Raw genomic sequence first — 16510 nt, 5'->3', positions numbered from 1 at the left:
TTGAAAGGCATTGATCCGGATCCGGCCTTAAGCTAAACGTCGTTTCGGCGCATTGCCGGACCCGACATTTAGCTTGTTCTGAATGGTTACCATGGCTGCCGGGACGCTAAGGTCCTGGCAGCCATGGTAAAGTGTAGTGGGGAGCAGTATACTTACCGTCCGTGCGGCTCCCGGGGCGCTTCAGAGTGACGTCAGGGCGCCCCACGCGCATGGATGACGTGATCACATGGCTCACGTCATCCATGCGCATGGGGCACTCTGACGTCATTCTGGAGCGCCCTGGGAGCCGCACGGACGGTAAGTATACTGCTCCCCCGCTCTCCACTACTACTATGGCAGCCAGGACTTTAATAGCTTACTGGCTGCCATAGTAACACTGAACGCATTTTGAAGACGGATCCGTCTTCAAATGCTTTCAGTTCACTTGCGTTTTTCCGGATCCGGCGGGCACCTCCGGCAAATGGAGTACGCGCCGGATCCGGACAACGCAAGTGTGAAAGAGCCCTTAGATATACATTGGCTGGAACCTTACAATTTTGTAAGGCCTCTTTCACACTACCGTATGGCTATTTCAGTGTTTTGCGGTCCGTTTTTCAAAGATCCGTTGTTCCGTTTTTTTGTTTCCGTTGTGTTTCCGTTCCGTTTTTCTGTTCTGTTTTTCCGTATGGCATATACAGCATACAGTAATTACATAGAAAAATTGGGCTGGGCATAACATTTTCAATAGATGGTTCCGCAAAAACTGATACGGAAGACATAGGGATGCATTTCCGAATGTGTTCCGTTTTTTTTGCGAACCCATTGACTTGAATGGAGCCACGGAACGTGATTTGCAGGCAATAATAGGACATGTTCTATCTTTCAACGGAACGGAAAAACGGAAATACGGAAACGGAATGCATACGGAGTACATTCCATTTTTTTTTTGCGGAACCATTGAAATGAATGGTTCCGTATACGGACCGTATACGGAACGCAAAAAACGGCCCGCAAAACGGGAAAAAAAACGGTAGTGTGATAGAGGCCTAAGGATCAGCCAATAATCTAAAGTATATGCAGGACTATCTATCTCATATCTATCTATTCTATCTCTCAAATCTATCTATCTCATACTGTATCTATCTCATATCTATCAACCAACATCCTATAAAATAATCATTTATGAAGGTCTCAGTAATTTTGTAATGTATTTCTTTTACCTTTATTGCTCCTATCTCCTGTTCTGGGCTGTGGTCAAATGACCATGTCCATGCTGTTTTTTTTTCTTATTTCCTGTGATTTTAAGTCCATGGGCGGGGCAGTGATAGGGGAGTGTCTATGTAACTAGGTGGGTGGGAGGAGCTATAAACTAGCTGGAGCTGAGAAAGGAGAAGTGCATCATGGATTTGGTTGGATACAGCAACAGGAAGTGCTACATACAGGATGGAAAAGACCAGGGGGATTGATTTATACAGTGAAAATGGATCAAGAGACCCTTTGACATTAATTGAAAAAAAAAGCACGGGGAAGATGTACATGAGGTTAGCAACTACATGATCATATCTGTTCAAAACTGCAGTAATCCCAGAAAACCCCTTTAATATTAGATCAATGTTAACAAAATATTCCAAATGCCTGTTCCTATATAGTTGTGGAGAGGGCACGTGCATTACCTTACCCTTATAAGTAGGCTCTTGCAGTGTATAGTCTGAGCCCTTCCATTGTATATTTGTAGGATTTATATAGACAGAATTAACGTAGACATCCAGTCGCTGAGGATTCGAGAAGTAGATTCCCACAAGGACAGCCTACAAAAAAGAAATATCATCAAGTCAGTGGTGAGAAATATGGAATATAGCCCAAAAAAATGGGGTACATTTATTAAGAGCAGCGTTTTGGACGGCAAAACTTTGGTGCATCTCGCGCCAGTTCGAAATGTAAGACAACTTCTGAGATGTCTTACATTTAGACTATTTTTATGCCTAAAACAGACGTAGAAAATGGTAAATTAGACGGGCCTCCAGGCCCTTCCCTGCCCATGCCCCCTTTTGTAGACCTGGCGTGAGCGGGGAGAAGTCGCAGATTGCGTATTTCTGTTTGATAAATGACCCCCAATATTATTATGTAGGGTTCGAAGTATTCAGTATTGCTACATTGGGTGTACCCTGTACAGTAGAACAGACCCATAGGCATGGTGCTGTATAAAATGGAGGGGCAAACGAGTAGAGTAACTAATGGCCCATAGCAGGTCAAACCTGGATGTGTAATATGGTCCTGTGCCTTTTTAGAAAGTGTGCATTCTGCACCAAAATTCACTGGAAGAAATGTGAGTATTGCGCCTCCAATTGTTCCCCAATGGGAATCAAAGCTGCCATTCATACAGCTGCAGATTTTTTCCTTGCAGATCTCAAAATTGCGTCAGAAAAGGGCATGTCCCTCCTTGTCCCAGTTCTGTGCAGAGGCCACAGGGAAGCTGCCGCAGGTGTCTACCTCAGATCTGCGGTATTGATGGAGTACTGCTGTCTCTATAGTATACCAAGTACAGCGCCATGTGTTGCATAGTGGCTATGCTTGGAATTGCAGCTGAATGCCATGACTGAACTATAGAAAGGCCACGTGACCAATGGACCTGATGTCACAGGCCGAGGAAGAGGCTGTGGTACTGCAGTTTCTTCAGACAGCTGATCGGTGGGGGTGCTGGGAGTTGTCCAATGAGGACCTATTTTAAGGACAAACCATCAATTTTTAAATCGTAGAAAACCTCTTTAATATCTCACCTTTGTGTTGTCTATGTTGAGTAGTTTCAGTCGGAGATTCTGGGGGCTCGTACTGCTAAAATACACATCAAACAACTTGTTTGTAGCCACTATAGTGTGAAACAAGGAGACCCTCTTCTGACAGGTGTATCCAGAACACCAGCCATGGTCTTGGGGCCCTACAATAAAAACATAGAACGATATGATGAAACCATCAGAAGGAATACAAAAAGGAAATATAGGAATGGAAATATACCTACCATTGATGAGGTCCAGATAGCCATCCTCCAGCACAGCCACAGGCGAGAGGCGCCTAGTCTCAGTGTCAGCATCGAGGCTCTCAATGACGAGCATCTCGTAGTTCAGGCCACTGCATTTGTAGGCCCCCCAGGCAGACATGTTCACACACGTGTTATCTCTGATAATCCCTGATAGAAGAGAACACAGACTGATGAAGGAGCATCCAGAACTGATTTGTATACAAGGAGGAGAGAAGTATGTGGTCCGTGAAATCTTCTGTAGGAAACTGATTTGCTGAAACCATATGTCAGCAAAATTATTTTAATCCGGCATACAAGAGACCAGAATATGTAATAATCCACTAGGCACCTCTGGGCACCCATGCACCTCCTGATTCCTCTGCCAGCCCTTCTCTCTCCATGTTCATTGACAAGGCCAGGTGAGGTGACCATGAAGGAACTTGACCCTGTCAATCAAGAAGGAGAGGGAGAGACTGGCAGAGCAAGCATGAAGACCAACGGTGTACAGAGTGACTTGGGCCCGCCCTCAGTGCCTTTTACTGCTCATTTGCATATTGATTAAACATTCACATTGCTGAGTAAAAGGTATTGTTTCATTCAGCTGAGGTAGCCCTACAAGGTATAATATTATGTGTTTGGCTGCAGTGTTGATGTCCCTTATATTGCATTTATATATCACTTATATTGCATTTATATAGAATGTCCCTTATATCGCCTGTATATATGAAGGCCAATCACTGGCCTCAGCAGTATGTAGCAAGAAACCGATATGGCCAGTGATTAGTTACAACAGTCACACTGCAGTCAGGAAAATGAAGCCCATATGGAGTAGTTAAAAAAAACATTAACTTGGACAACTCCTTTAAAATATCTTTATTGAAGCTACCACCAAAGGGAGCTTAGGAGTTAACTGCATACTGTTTTCTTGCCGGGTTCAATGTACTAATTGTATGCAACAAACTCCTAAGCTCCCTCTAGTGGCGGCTGTAGGCACCCAGAATTGTATCAGTTACTGTATGTTTATGCAGAGAGGTTAGAGCTTAGTCTTAGACAAACTGAGCTGTAGCATAAAAACATATTTTTAAAATACTGTATTTCTAAGATAAATCTATGAGCGTTTAACATGTAATTCAAAATAAAGGATACAAATCCTATGACCTTACAGTGTTACATTTCATTTAAATCACCTGTCAGCATGATCAGCCCCTTTCAAGCCAGGCAAACAGCCTGGTAGGGATGATAATGATAATAAAAATGATACCTTTATTATAAATATATGTGGCCCCACATTTTTATATACAGTACAGACCAAAAGTTTGGACACACTTTCTCATTCAAAGAGTTTTCTTTATTTTCATGACTATGAAGGCATCAAAACTATGAATTAACACATGTGGAATTATATACATAACAAACAAGTGTGAAACAACTGAAAATATGTCATATTCTAGGTTCTTCAAAGTAGCCACCTTTTGCTTTGATTACTGCTTTGCACACTCTTGGCATTCTTTTGATGAGCTTCAAGAGGTAGTCCCCTGAAATGGTCTTCCAACAGTCTTGAAGGAGTTCCCAGAGATGCTTAGCACATGTAGGCCCTATTGCCTTCACTCTGCGGTCCAGCTCACCCCAAACCATCTCGATTGGGTTCAGGTCCGGTGACTGTGTAGGCCAGGTCATCTGGCGCAGCACCCCATCACTCTCCCTCATGGTCAAATAGCCCTTACTTTCAAAGTTTTCCCAATTTTTCGGCTGACTGACTGACCTTCATTTCTTAAAGTAATGATGGCCACTCGTTTTTCTTTACTTAGCTGCTTTTTTCTTGCCATAATACAAATTCTAACAGTCTATTCAGTAGGACTATCAGCTGTGTATCCACCTGACTTCTCCTCAACGCAACTGATGGTCCCAACCCCATTTATAAGGCAAGAAATCCCACTTATTAAACCTGACAGGGCACACCTGTGAAGTGAAAACCATTTCAGGTGACTACCTCTTGAAACTCATCAAGAGAATGCCAAGAGTGTGCAAAGAAGTAATCAAAGCAAAAGGTGGCTACTTTGAAGAACCTAGAATATGACATATTTTCAGTTGTTTCACACTTGTTTGTTATCTATATAATTCCACATGTGTTAATTCATAGTTTTGATGCCTTCAGTGTGAATCTACAATTTTCATAGTCATGAAAATAAAGAAAACTCTTTGAATGAGAAGGTGTGTCCGAACTTTTGGTCTGTACTGTATATGCTAATGAACTAACTGGAGCACCGAGGGGCTCACCAAAGCCCTTAGAGCACCAGTTTGTTACAGCCCTTCCCCTTCAGTACTTCAGAACACTAGACGTTAGGTATAGCCATGTCTTTTTCTGTCTGTGCCTGCTCTCCGGGTCTCAGCGCTTGTTCTGTGTTCTCTTGCGGTTCTCCAAGTGCTGTGCCATGCTATATCTCCTGGTTTTAATGCTTGCTGAGTGCAGGAGGGGATGCACAGATGACAGGTCTCAGTGCTTGGAGAGCAAGAAGAGAACACAGAGCAAGCGCTGAGACCAGGAGAGCAGGCCCAGACACAAAAAGACATGGCTATAAGCGAAGTCAAGAGCTGTCAATCCAAGAAAAGCAGGGACTAAAGGTGAAGGGGTGTAACAAACTGGTGCCCCAAGGACTTTGGCCAGCCCCCCGGTGCTCCAGTTTCGGTCATTAGTATATAAATAAATAGGTGTTTTGCTCAGCAATGGGCAATGGATATTCATAATAAAGGTATCGTTTTTATCAGCATCACCATTCCTACTAGGCTGTATGCCTGGTTTAATAGGGTTGATGAGGCAGACAGAGGCTCTTTAAAGCACGGCCTAGTCCCATATTTGGAAAATACTTTACGCTGTACTGTTTCTTAGGATAGTTACCTTTGTTTGGGGCCACCTGTGACACAGGGATCCGACTTCCATTCAGGTAAGTCAGCATGACTTTTGGAATCCTGTAGTCTCCAAGACCATACCTGGTGTCTCCATTCCACTGGTATTCTGATTGCGGGACAACTGCCCCAATTTTTCCCAGGAAAGAACCATCAAGATCTTTTAACAAGGTCTTCCTCTTAGCATCACAGGTCATATCTACGCAGTCAGATGGGTTAGCTTTTCTGTAGCCGCAAGAGAAGAAAAATATTAACCATGTCACAGCTCCAGCACATACACAGACCTACTGTGTATTACATACATTTCGGTATATTCTGCTAGGTGTGCCAACCGAGGGTACCAGGCATCCACTTGACTTCTTATCTGAGTGACCATCATTTACAAGGGCATAAAGACCATAGAGTCAGACCGTGTGGTTGCTATGGGGTCCTTTGAAAGAAGGGTTCCACCTTAATCCCATCATTTTCACAACAGGATGGAGAAAAGCTGTGCAGGACTTCGCTCTACAGAGAACCTGCATTGTTGGTCAGCAAAGGGGTAGAGAATTTACTCAAGGCAAGTGGAAAGTGGGAACAATCCCCAGGCCCGTCTGTCCATAGTGGCAAAACCTAGCACCACAACTGGGGCCTCATTTTGATCTTTACTATGAGGCCCCCTCTGTTCTATGTAGACCAAAGACCATTACAGAAGCAACCAGAGGAAGGTGTATTTGCTGTACTACAGACTGCCTTTCTGTGATACACAGACCTGATTAGGTGCCTCTTCACCAGGTAGACAGAAGTATATAAGTGGTATGTTACATATGTGCTATGATAAAGACAAGGACAGGCGCCCGTTTATTTTAGTACAGCTACTCACGACACGTCTGGCCGATGGATGAAGATTTTCTGATCCTCTGAACTGTTCACAGCTGTTATCCTGGAAACTTCGACAGGGTGCTGCAAATCTTCATTTTCTGGGTTTGTCATGAACATGACATTGGATTCTCCAGAACATACAGATCTGTATGACACAAATGTTGTGTCTTAAAAGGAAACAATAAGAGTGAGATAGTATTGCAGCAATAGACGTAAAACACTAATTTATAAAAAGATAATAAAGTATAAAGGAAAGGTATACCTGTTACAGTCATGAGGCCACTGATTGCATTGTAGCTCATTATCCCTGCATTTGGGTGTTCAGGTGCCAAGTTATGACCAGAGGCAAAGGTGGGCCAGCAAATACCACTTCTGCCACCTGTATAAGAAGGAAAGGAGGTGAAATATTATGACTATTCAGAAGTGACAGAGAGTCCTCCCCCTCAGTAATATACAAGTGTATATGAGACAATAGGTTTGCAAAAATAATCAGCCCCCTTGGATGATATTACTAGCTTAACTGAACTGTTTAAAAGGGATCTGTCACCACCCTGGAGCGCTATTAGGTGCGGTACTACATGAATAGTACTGCTTCTGCTGAGCTGGAATCGCACATTTTTATCATACTCCCCTTTCCTCACAGTTCCCCTGCACCACAGTAATACATTGAGCGGACTCATGAGCCTTGTGCAAATAATGGAAAGGACCTCCTGAATGCGAGCTCATGAGTCCTCTCAATGTATTACAGCAGCGCATTGCAAGGACACATCGGGGGTACGGGAAGGGGGAGGGGGGTAAGAGACTCCCTTTAAGGATAACTATATGTACTACATGAATAGTACTGCTTCTGCTGAGCCGGAATTGCTAACTTTTATCATACTCCCCTTCCCTTACAGTTCCCCTGCTGTGCAGAGTAAAATACCACTTTAATACATTGAGAGGACTCATGAGCCTCGGGCACACAATGGAAAGGACCTCCTGAATGCGAGCTCATGAGTCCTCCTAATGTATTACATCGGCACATTGCAAGCACAAATCGGGGTAAGTGGGGGGGGGAGGGGGGGAGACTCCCTTTAAGTATTACTGTATTAAATCTAAAGTATTTAATGTATATTACAGTTATTTTATGTTTCCTCTTTTTCTCATTGATGCAGCCTTTTCAAACAGTCGAACCCCAAGCGATCAGATATCGATCACCTCTCCTGAAGATAGATCATCTATAATGAACTCCTGGTAGACCCCTTTAGGTGTTAACATTTGCTAAGTCTGTATCATTAAAGGGTTTATAAGTGATTACAAAAGGGTCTGCTTTTATTTTCTCAGAAATCGTACTATTCATGTCTATAGGCTGCGTGTGGTATTGCTGCTCAGTCCCATTCAAATTATAGTAATTAGTCAAAAACTGCAATTCTAGACACAACCAGTGGACAAGGGTGGTGCTGTTTTCTAGCAATGCAGCTCCAGTAATACCATATAGGGTTAAAAGTTGAAAGCAATCTTGGAGCTATGTGGAAAAGAAATCAAACATTTCCCCAACATGGGTGTAGGTCCAGCCTTATTATGTCCATATTTTACATTACATTTTGCACCCCATGGGAGCTCTAGTTCACACACATACTCACAACTGAATTATGAGCATGCTTATTGGTATGAGAGGAAACCTTGGGGGCATTCAGAAGATCCATGGATGTTGCCCTGTTTTATAAGTGAATTTAGGACCCTGATCTGCAAGTCAACAGTTCAGATCAGTGAGCTAAGCCACAATGAGCGCTCCTATAGGCAGTGATTATGTGTAAGTGTAAGAATGTCTTGATCTTTTACTTATATACCATCAGGGGCAGAGCTATAGAGGGTGCAAAGATTGTAGTTGCACTCAGGTCCTGGTGTATTATGCGGCTCAATGGTCCCCCTGCCATATAGGAGGATATCAGCATTATGAAAGGCACGTGTGTAGTGGCTCAGAGGGACACTACTACTTCTACATTCCTATTGCTAGCCTGTTTGCCACCATTGTATTGGTTTGCTCCACCAACTGTACCACCAGCAGCAAAGTGTCATTTTGTAATATGCAAAAATTATGTTATTAGAAATGTTATGTTCATGTACTGTGCCTTGTTCACCAGCAGGTGGCAGTGTGTCTGAAAGTGAGCTGTAGATAGGATAAAACTAACCATTCTATTCGTATCCCCCCTTGGGGCAGTAGTGGGATAGTCCTGCTTCCCACCAAGGGAGGGGTTGCTGAGGAATGAATGAGTTGAAGTTTAGAGTCCAAAGGGACAAGACATGGTGCAGTGAGGGGAGCGTTCCCCCTCCTGCTGCAGGAGCCCCTGGGATCAACTTGCAGAGCACCCGCTCATTGCATTATCCTGTACTTAGAGACTTCATTAATGAGTAGAAGGAAAACCGGCAAAAGACACCATCCTCAGCAAGCTATATTGAAGGCAAAGCCAGTTAGGAATGAGAGCAGAATTTAGAAGGCCTACAACCATATTGCATTCTGCTGGAACCAAGTAAAGGAGAATTGCACCAAACCCTTTGAAACTGATTGTATTGTTAAGTTCAAGTTATTCACGTAAACATTGAAACGTTCCTAAGCCTGGACTTGACTTTATTCTTCAACTCAATCTTTGCAACGGAGACTGACCCCAAGGAAGCGACAGCCTGAAGGCAGGAGCACCGTGACACAAACATTGGGCCACAGTACACCACTCGGCATCCTAAACACAGGGACTACTCCACCTGAGGGGGCAGCCCACTGCACATGGTGGTTAGGGGACCTGGGACAGATTTACATACAGTTTTAATTAAGGTCTCCCTGAATAACACAAAAAGTATTTGATTTGTTTATGCCGCTGTGGGAAAGTAATTACCAGTAAGTGGTCTGGCACTGCGGTGCTGAGCAGAAAGCTTGACATTGGCATCACTGTTTGTCAGAACATCTGTGCAATCGAAGTCTGGACTGGATCCCACCAGCAAGGATTTCTAACAATAAGAATCATGACAATTATTTTGTGGGTAAAGATTTAGTAAAACTTGTAATATATACATTCAAATCTCCGCACTTTCTGACTCCAGTTGTACACGGGGAGATCTTCTCAGAAATAGCGGTCAGTCACTGATAGTTGTACACAGGGAGGTGTTATCAGTGATTGAGAGCATTCTCTGTGTAAGTGTGTATACAGTGATAGCTTTCAGTCACTGATAGCTGTACACAGGGGAGTAGTTATCAGTGATTAAGAGCATTCTCTGTGTAAGTGTGTATACAGAAATAGCTGTCAGTCACTGATAGCTGTACACAGGGGAGGTGTTATCAGTGATAGCATTCTCTGTGTAAGTGTGTATACAGAGATAACTGTCACTCACTGATAGTTGTACACAGAAGAGGTGTTATCAGTGATTCATAGCATTCTCTGTGTAACTGTGTAAACAAAGATAGCTGTCAGTCAATAATAGTTGTACACAGGGAGGTGTTATCAGTGATTGATACCATTCTCTGTGTAAGGGTGTATACATAGATTGCTGTCAGTCACTGATAGCTGTACATGGAGGAGTAGTTATCAGTGATTGAGAGCATTCTCTGTGTAAGAGTGTATGCAGAGATAGCTGTCAGTCACTGATAGTTGTACACAAGGGAGGTGTTATCAGTGATTACTAGCATTCTGCGTGTAACTGTGTAAACAGGGATATCTGTCAGCCATTGATAGCTGTACATTTGGAGGTGTTATCAGTGATTGATACCATTCTCTGTGTAAGTGTGTATACAGAGATAGCTATCAGTCACTGATAGTTGTACATGGGGGAGGTGTTATCCATGATTGATAGCATTCTCTGTGTAACTGTATAAACAGAGATAGCTAACAGTCAATAATAGTTGCACACGAGGAGATGTTATCAGTGATTAATAGTATTCTCTGTGTAAGTGTGTATACAGAGACAACTGTCAGTCACTGATAACTACACACAGGGGCAGTGTTATCAGTGATTGATAACATTCCCTGTATCTGCTTAGCTTCTCCTGCTCTATGGAATGCTGCCTGCAGATTGCACTGCATTTCGTGGGGACAGGTTTTTCTTAACAGAAAGAATACTACACATGTTGTTGGTTGCTGATATTATTTTAAATGACCATAAAAAGAATTACTACCTTTTTTTAACATACCTACTGTGTATAGCAGCCAGTCGGAGCTACCTTTTCCTGTTTTGACGCTCAAAATCCTCAGTATAGTCATAGTTAAATTTTATAATCGGTTGCCTGCAGTCACCTCTAGGGAGAACTTAGACGCATAAAGCAATGGCCGGACTGAGGGGGGGGCGGAGCCCCCTTTAGGGGAGGCCTACATGACTAGGGTTTGGTTTAGTGAGCTGGAGGGGAGGGTGGGTCAGAATAGGGTAGTGGGAGGGCTATAGGTAGGGATGGAGGTTAGGATAGGTAGTTTGAGCTGGGGGGGCAGAGTTAAGGGGTTAAATAGGGTGAGAGGAGGAAGACAGGGGGCCATTTTAGGTTGAGAGAAGAAGCTAGCTTACCGCAGGAATGGAGCAGCTGGAAGCCATGCTGGTGAAATTGCGGGCGGCAGCGGAGGTGAGGGGCCCAGCGTGGGCTCAGGAGCAGATCCGGACGCTGCTGAGGGGGTCGGTGGAGGCGCCTGTTCTGTCTCCACATCCGGCGTTACGGCCGCGGCGGGCCAGGCCGCCGGCGCGCCTGTCGCCATCGGCTTCCCCCCCTCGGGCTCAGCGCCGCATTAGGAGCCCCTCGCGGGACCCTCCACGTCGGGCGCCTATGACTCCCGCTTCTTCCAGGCACCGACGTGGGAGGAATCCTCTCGGTAGGCGGAGCCTTGCGGGTGGCCGGTCGCGGCCATCTTCGCCATCATGTGAGGTTGGCGTGGGAGCGGGACCTGGCACTGCGGGCGCCTCCGTAACTCCAGGCACGGAGGCGGCCCCTCGGCGTGGGAGGTCCGTTCGTCAGCGCGGGGCTGCTGCAGGAAGGTCCGTCGGTGGCAGCAGGCCTCAGGATGCCGGCAGTGAAAGAGGCTCCGCCCCCAGGAGCGCGTCAAACCCTGAAGTTAACCCCGGCGTCCCTGGTCCGTGTGGGGCCAGGGGACAGGTGACAGCCAGTAACAGGAGCTGTTCTGAGGGGTCCTGCTGCGGGGTGCATCCCTGCCCTGCTCGGAGGCAGGGTGAAGAGGAGCGGTACGGCGTCTTGGTCTATCCGGAAGAGGACGTCCCGGGTCCTAGCGGGATCAGGGGACAGCGAGATGGGGACGGTTCGTCGCGGAGGAGTGATCGTCTGGAGTCCGGACTTGCGGCTGATGGGGACACAGCACCCAGGCAGCCAGGTGAGATTTCGTGGGGACTGCTTGCGCAGGTAGTGCAGGGTGTGGGGGCCGGGGTGGGGGGTGGCTCCCAGTTAGATTTGAGTAGGGGTTTGGGTCAGTTGTTGGGGGGTTTGGCGGGATTGGTGGCGAGTTGGGGTTTGAGTGGGGGGACTCCGTTACAGGCCTGGGGGGTGCACGGTGTGGCTGCAGGCGCGGGGTCTTCGGGGGAGCAGCAGCAGCGGGGGTTGCCGGGCGTGGGGGTGTCGGTGCAAACACAGGCAGGGACGGATGGGGAGGAAGAGGCTGTTCGGGTGGATGATAAAGCGAGAGGGGAGGTTTATGTTTGTTTCGAGGGCCCGTTGGGGGCGCATTTGAAGTCTGAGGTGAGGGAGAGGATTTGGAAGGGGGAGTACGTGGAGATTTTCTCCCTGCTTCCTTTATAGCGCTTTAATTTGGATAGGGTGCGGAAGGAGGACGGTAAGAGGGAAGAAGAGGAAAAGCGTCGTTATAGGCTGATACCGCGGACGTTTGCAAATTGGCTGCAGGCGTTTGCGATATTAGCAAGTGTGATTAGGGAAAAGGCGCCGGAGGCGTGTTCAGGGTTGTTTTGCTATTTGGACGCAATCAGTGAGGCGTATAGGGTGTACGGGGGGGTTGCATGGTTGCGCTATGACGAGCAATTCCGGCAGCGGAAAGTGGTGCGCCCTGAGATGCGGTGGGACCATAAGGACATCGCCTTGTGGTTGAAGGTTACGGCCCCGGTGCGTGCGGTGCAGCCCTTTCGGGGGGACGGAAGTAGTGGGGGGACAGGCGGTACGGCAGTTGCCTCAGCGAGGGGACTGTGTTTTGCCTTCAATGAGGGAAACTGTAGGTTCGGCGCTAAATGTAAATTTAAGCACGAATGTTCCAGTTGCGGAGGGACTCATGGGGCTGCGCAGTGTTTTAGGGGGGGCAGGCAGGCTGGAGCAGGTGGGAGAGGGGGAGATAGTGCTGGTAAAGGGGGTGACGCCGGTGCGGCTGGTAAAGATGCAGCCGTACTTAGATAGGTACCCCAATAGAGAGGCCGCGAGATTGTTGGGTTTGGGTTTTGCGGAAGGTTTTAGAATTCCGTTTGTGCCAGGGGAGGCGGTTTTGCTTAAGAAAAATTTGCGGTCGGCTAGGGAGCATCATGAGGTAGTGGGGGAAAAGTTGGGGAAAGAGGTTCTGCTCGGGCGGATGGCGGGTCCATTTTTGGCACCGCCTGTTAACAATTTGAGGGTGTCGCCGTTGGGGGTCGTGCCCAAGAAGGAGGCGAATAAATTTCGCCTTATCCATCATCTGTCGTTTCCGAGGGGCTCCTTGGTTAACGATGGGATTGACCCGGCAATTTGTTCACTAGTATATACGTCATTTGATGCGGCAGTGGGTTGGGTGAGGCGTTTTGGGGCAGGGGCGTTGATGGCGAAGACGGACATTGAGGCGGCGTTTCGGTTGTTACCGGTTCACCCGGAGTGTCAGCATTTGTTGGGGTGTTTTTGGGATGGGGTTTTTTTTGTGGATCGTTGTTTACCCATGGGGTGTTCGCTGTCGTGCGCTTACTTCGAAACGTTCAGCTCGTTTCTGGAGTGGGCGGTTGTGGACTCGTCAGGTTGTGATTCGCTGATTCATTACCTGGACGATTTTTTGTGTATTGGTCCCCCTGGTTCGCGGGTTTGCGCTTTGTTGTTGGAAACGTTGGGCTCTGTTTTTAGGAGGTTTGGGGTTCCGTTGGCAGAAGGTAAGACGGTGGGGCCGGTGACGGAATTGAGTTTCCTGGGCATAGTGATTGATTCGGTGAGGATGGAGTGTCGGTTGCCGGAGGATAAGCTGGAGGATCTGAAAAGTTTGGTGGCAAGGGCGATTCGGGTGAAGAAGTTGCAGTTGAGGGAGATTCAATCGCTTTTAGGGAAGCTTAATTTCGCTTGTCGGATAATGCCCATGGGTCGTGTGTTCTGTAGGCGGTTGGCGCAGGCGACTGCGGGGGTGGTAGTTCCGCATCATTTTATCCGGTTAGGAAAGGAGCAGCGGGCGGACTTACGGGTTTGGAATTCCTTTCTGGACCAGTACAACGGTCGCTCGCTGTTTATGGGGGGAGTGGTGGAGGCTTTTGATTTTGAATTATTCACTGATGCGGCGGGGGGATCAGGTTTTGGGGCTTTCTGTGGCGGTCAGTGGTGTGCTGGAGTTTGGCCGGCGGCTTGGGTTGAACGGGGTTGGGTGCGGAATTTGGCTCTGTTAGAATTGTTCCCCATTGTGTTGGCGGTTTTGTTGTGGGGGGAGCGTTTCCGGGACCGGAAGGTGCGTTTTCACTGTGACAATATGGGGGTGGTTCAGGCGATAAATGGCCTGTCGGCATCGTCGCCGTTGGTGGTGCGGCTGCTGCAGCGGTTGGTGTTGGAGTGCTTGTCGCTTAATGCCTGGGTTGTGGCGGTGCATGTGCCTGGGGTGGAGAATTGTATCGCTGACGCCCTTTCTCGTTCGCAGTGGACTCGTTTTCGGCAGTTGGTTCCGGAGGCGGACGCGGTTGGTCTGGAGTGTCCGGGTTGCCTGTGGGAGCTGTTGGAGGAACGTTAATGGGGCTTGTTCGGGCGTCCTTAGCTCCGGGTACGTGGGATCTGTATATGAGGGCTTGGAGGGCCTGGGAGGATTGGTGTTCAGTGTTGGGAGAGGGAACTGAGGAGCCGGAGTTGGCGTTGTTAATGTTTTTGGGTCATGGTAGGGAGCAGGGTTGGTCGGTCAGCAAGGTTAATGGTTACATGGCGGGGTTGGCTTTCAGTTTTAAGGCTCGGAAGATGGTGGATGTCACGAAAGCGTTTCTCGTGGTGCAGGCGCTGAAAGGGTGGCGGAGAATGGGTGCGGGGGTGGACGGGAGAAGGCCGGTTTCGTTTGGGTTGTTGATTCAGTTGGGGGGTCAGTTGAGGGGTGTTTGTCGGTCAGAGGGGGAAGCACGGTTGTTCCGGTTGGCTTTCTCGCTGGCGTTTTTTGGGGCGATGCGGGTGGGGGAGTTAGTCTGTCCTTCGGTGAGTCGAGCAGGGGGTTTGTTAAGAGGGGATGTGGAGTTGTTTGTGGACAGAGTGGAGTTTGTCATCCGGCGGTCAAAAACGGATACGATGGGGAGGGGTCGGAAGGTGGTGCTTTTCCAGATTGACGGTTGCGATATGTGCCCAGTTCGCTGTTTATGGGAGTATGGGTTGGGGGCTGGGGGGGTGGCGTCCCCCTTGTTGGTCCATGCGGATGGCTCCTTTTTGTCTCGGTTTCAGTTCTCGGCGTTTTTTTCTAAATGTTTGATCTGGGGCGGGGGTGGATAGGGTGGGTTATTCTAGCCACTCCTTTAGGATTGGTGCGGCGACGGAGGCTGCTAGGTGGGGCCTGGGCGAGGATGTTATTAAGCGGATTGGGCGTTGGGAGTCGGCAAGGTTTAAGTCCTATGTTCGTTTGGATCGATTATAGTCGGGTGTGCTGGGTTGGTGTGTCAGTGTAAGGTTGTGGTATTGTTCTTTTGTTTTCTTTCGTTGCAGGTGCGGCGCCCGCTCTGGTGTGGATTCTGGGGCATTCGTATGTCTTCTGGGGGGCCGTCCGGGCAGCGGTTCGGCCGGACGGTCAGCAGCTTGGCTTTGATAGAGAGTCTGCGGTGGTAAGGTGGATTGGGAGGCGGGGTATGGTGTGGAAGGGGGTGTTGCCTGAGGTTCACAGGTTTGTGAGGATGGATAGGGCGCCGGATGTGTTGGTGGTCCATGCGGGGGGCAATGATTTAGCGGCAAAACCGATCCGGGAGCTGATCAAGGAGGTTAAATGGGATTTTTTGCGGTTATGGTCATTGTTCCCGGGTATGGTGACTGTTTGGTCGGACATTGTTCCTCGGCAGGTGTGGAGGGAGGCGCGGTCTGTGGATGCGGTGAATAAGGCAAGGGTGAAGGTAAATAGGGCGGTAGGGCGTTTCATGGCTAGGAATGGGGCCGTGGTAGTTAGGCACAGGGAGTTGGAGGCTGGAGTGGGGGCCTATTGGAGGTCGGATGGTGTGCATTTGAATGCTGTGGGCTTGGACATGTGGAGTTTGGCGCTGCAGGAGGGCATTGAGGTGGCCTTGAGGTTGTGGAGGAACGCCCGGAGTTGAGGTGGTCAAGTCCGGGTGTTGGTGGCGGTGGGGGGGGGTCCTTGGAGTTGGTCATGGTAGAAGCTGAGGACAATTGGGGGGGCCCCACGGTTGGGGCTGGACTCCCAGGTGGACCGAGAGGTTGTGGTGAATCGAGGGGGGGTCATTCGGTGGTGCCTTCGAGCTGGGCGTTACGGCTGGAGGCAAGAATGGCTCACCCTGGTTCGGCAGCTCGATGTTTTGGGGCTTCAAGGACCTCCCCCCATTGGGGGGTTTTACAGTATTATGTATGTTATGTTGTATTTGTTATTTAATAAACGGCTGCTG

General features: G+C 48.0%; 1 protein-coding gene across 1 annotated transcript in view; it reads right to left on the bottom strand.

Moving 5' to 3' along the window:
* The window catches only part of LOC121002376 (fibrocystin-L-like), a 251165-nt gene that overhangs the window by 14217 nt on the left and 220438 nt on the right, over positions 1 to 16510 (bottom strand). The window contains 7 exon segments of the mRNA XM_040433838.1: positions 1658 to 1787; positions 2757 to 2914; positions 2996 to 3163; positions 5892 to 6124; positions 6759 to 6924; positions 7020 to 7136; positions 9628 to 9739. Coding sequence (XP_040289772.1) covers positions 1658 to 1787; positions 2757 to 2914; positions 2996 to 3163; positions 5892 to 6124; positions 6759 to 6924; positions 7020 to 7136; positions 9628 to 9739 — 1084 coding nt within the window.

This window comes from Bufo bufo, chromosome 5 (genome assembly GCF_905171765.1).
Source record: "Bufo bufo chromosome 5, aBufBuf1.1, whole genome shotgun sequence".
Lineage (NCBI taxonomy): Eukaryota > Metazoa > Chordata > Amphibia > Anura > Bufonidae > Bufo > Bufo bufo.
Note: the sequence above shows the minus strand (reverse complement) of the source record. Positions and strands in the feature narration are given on the sequence as shown.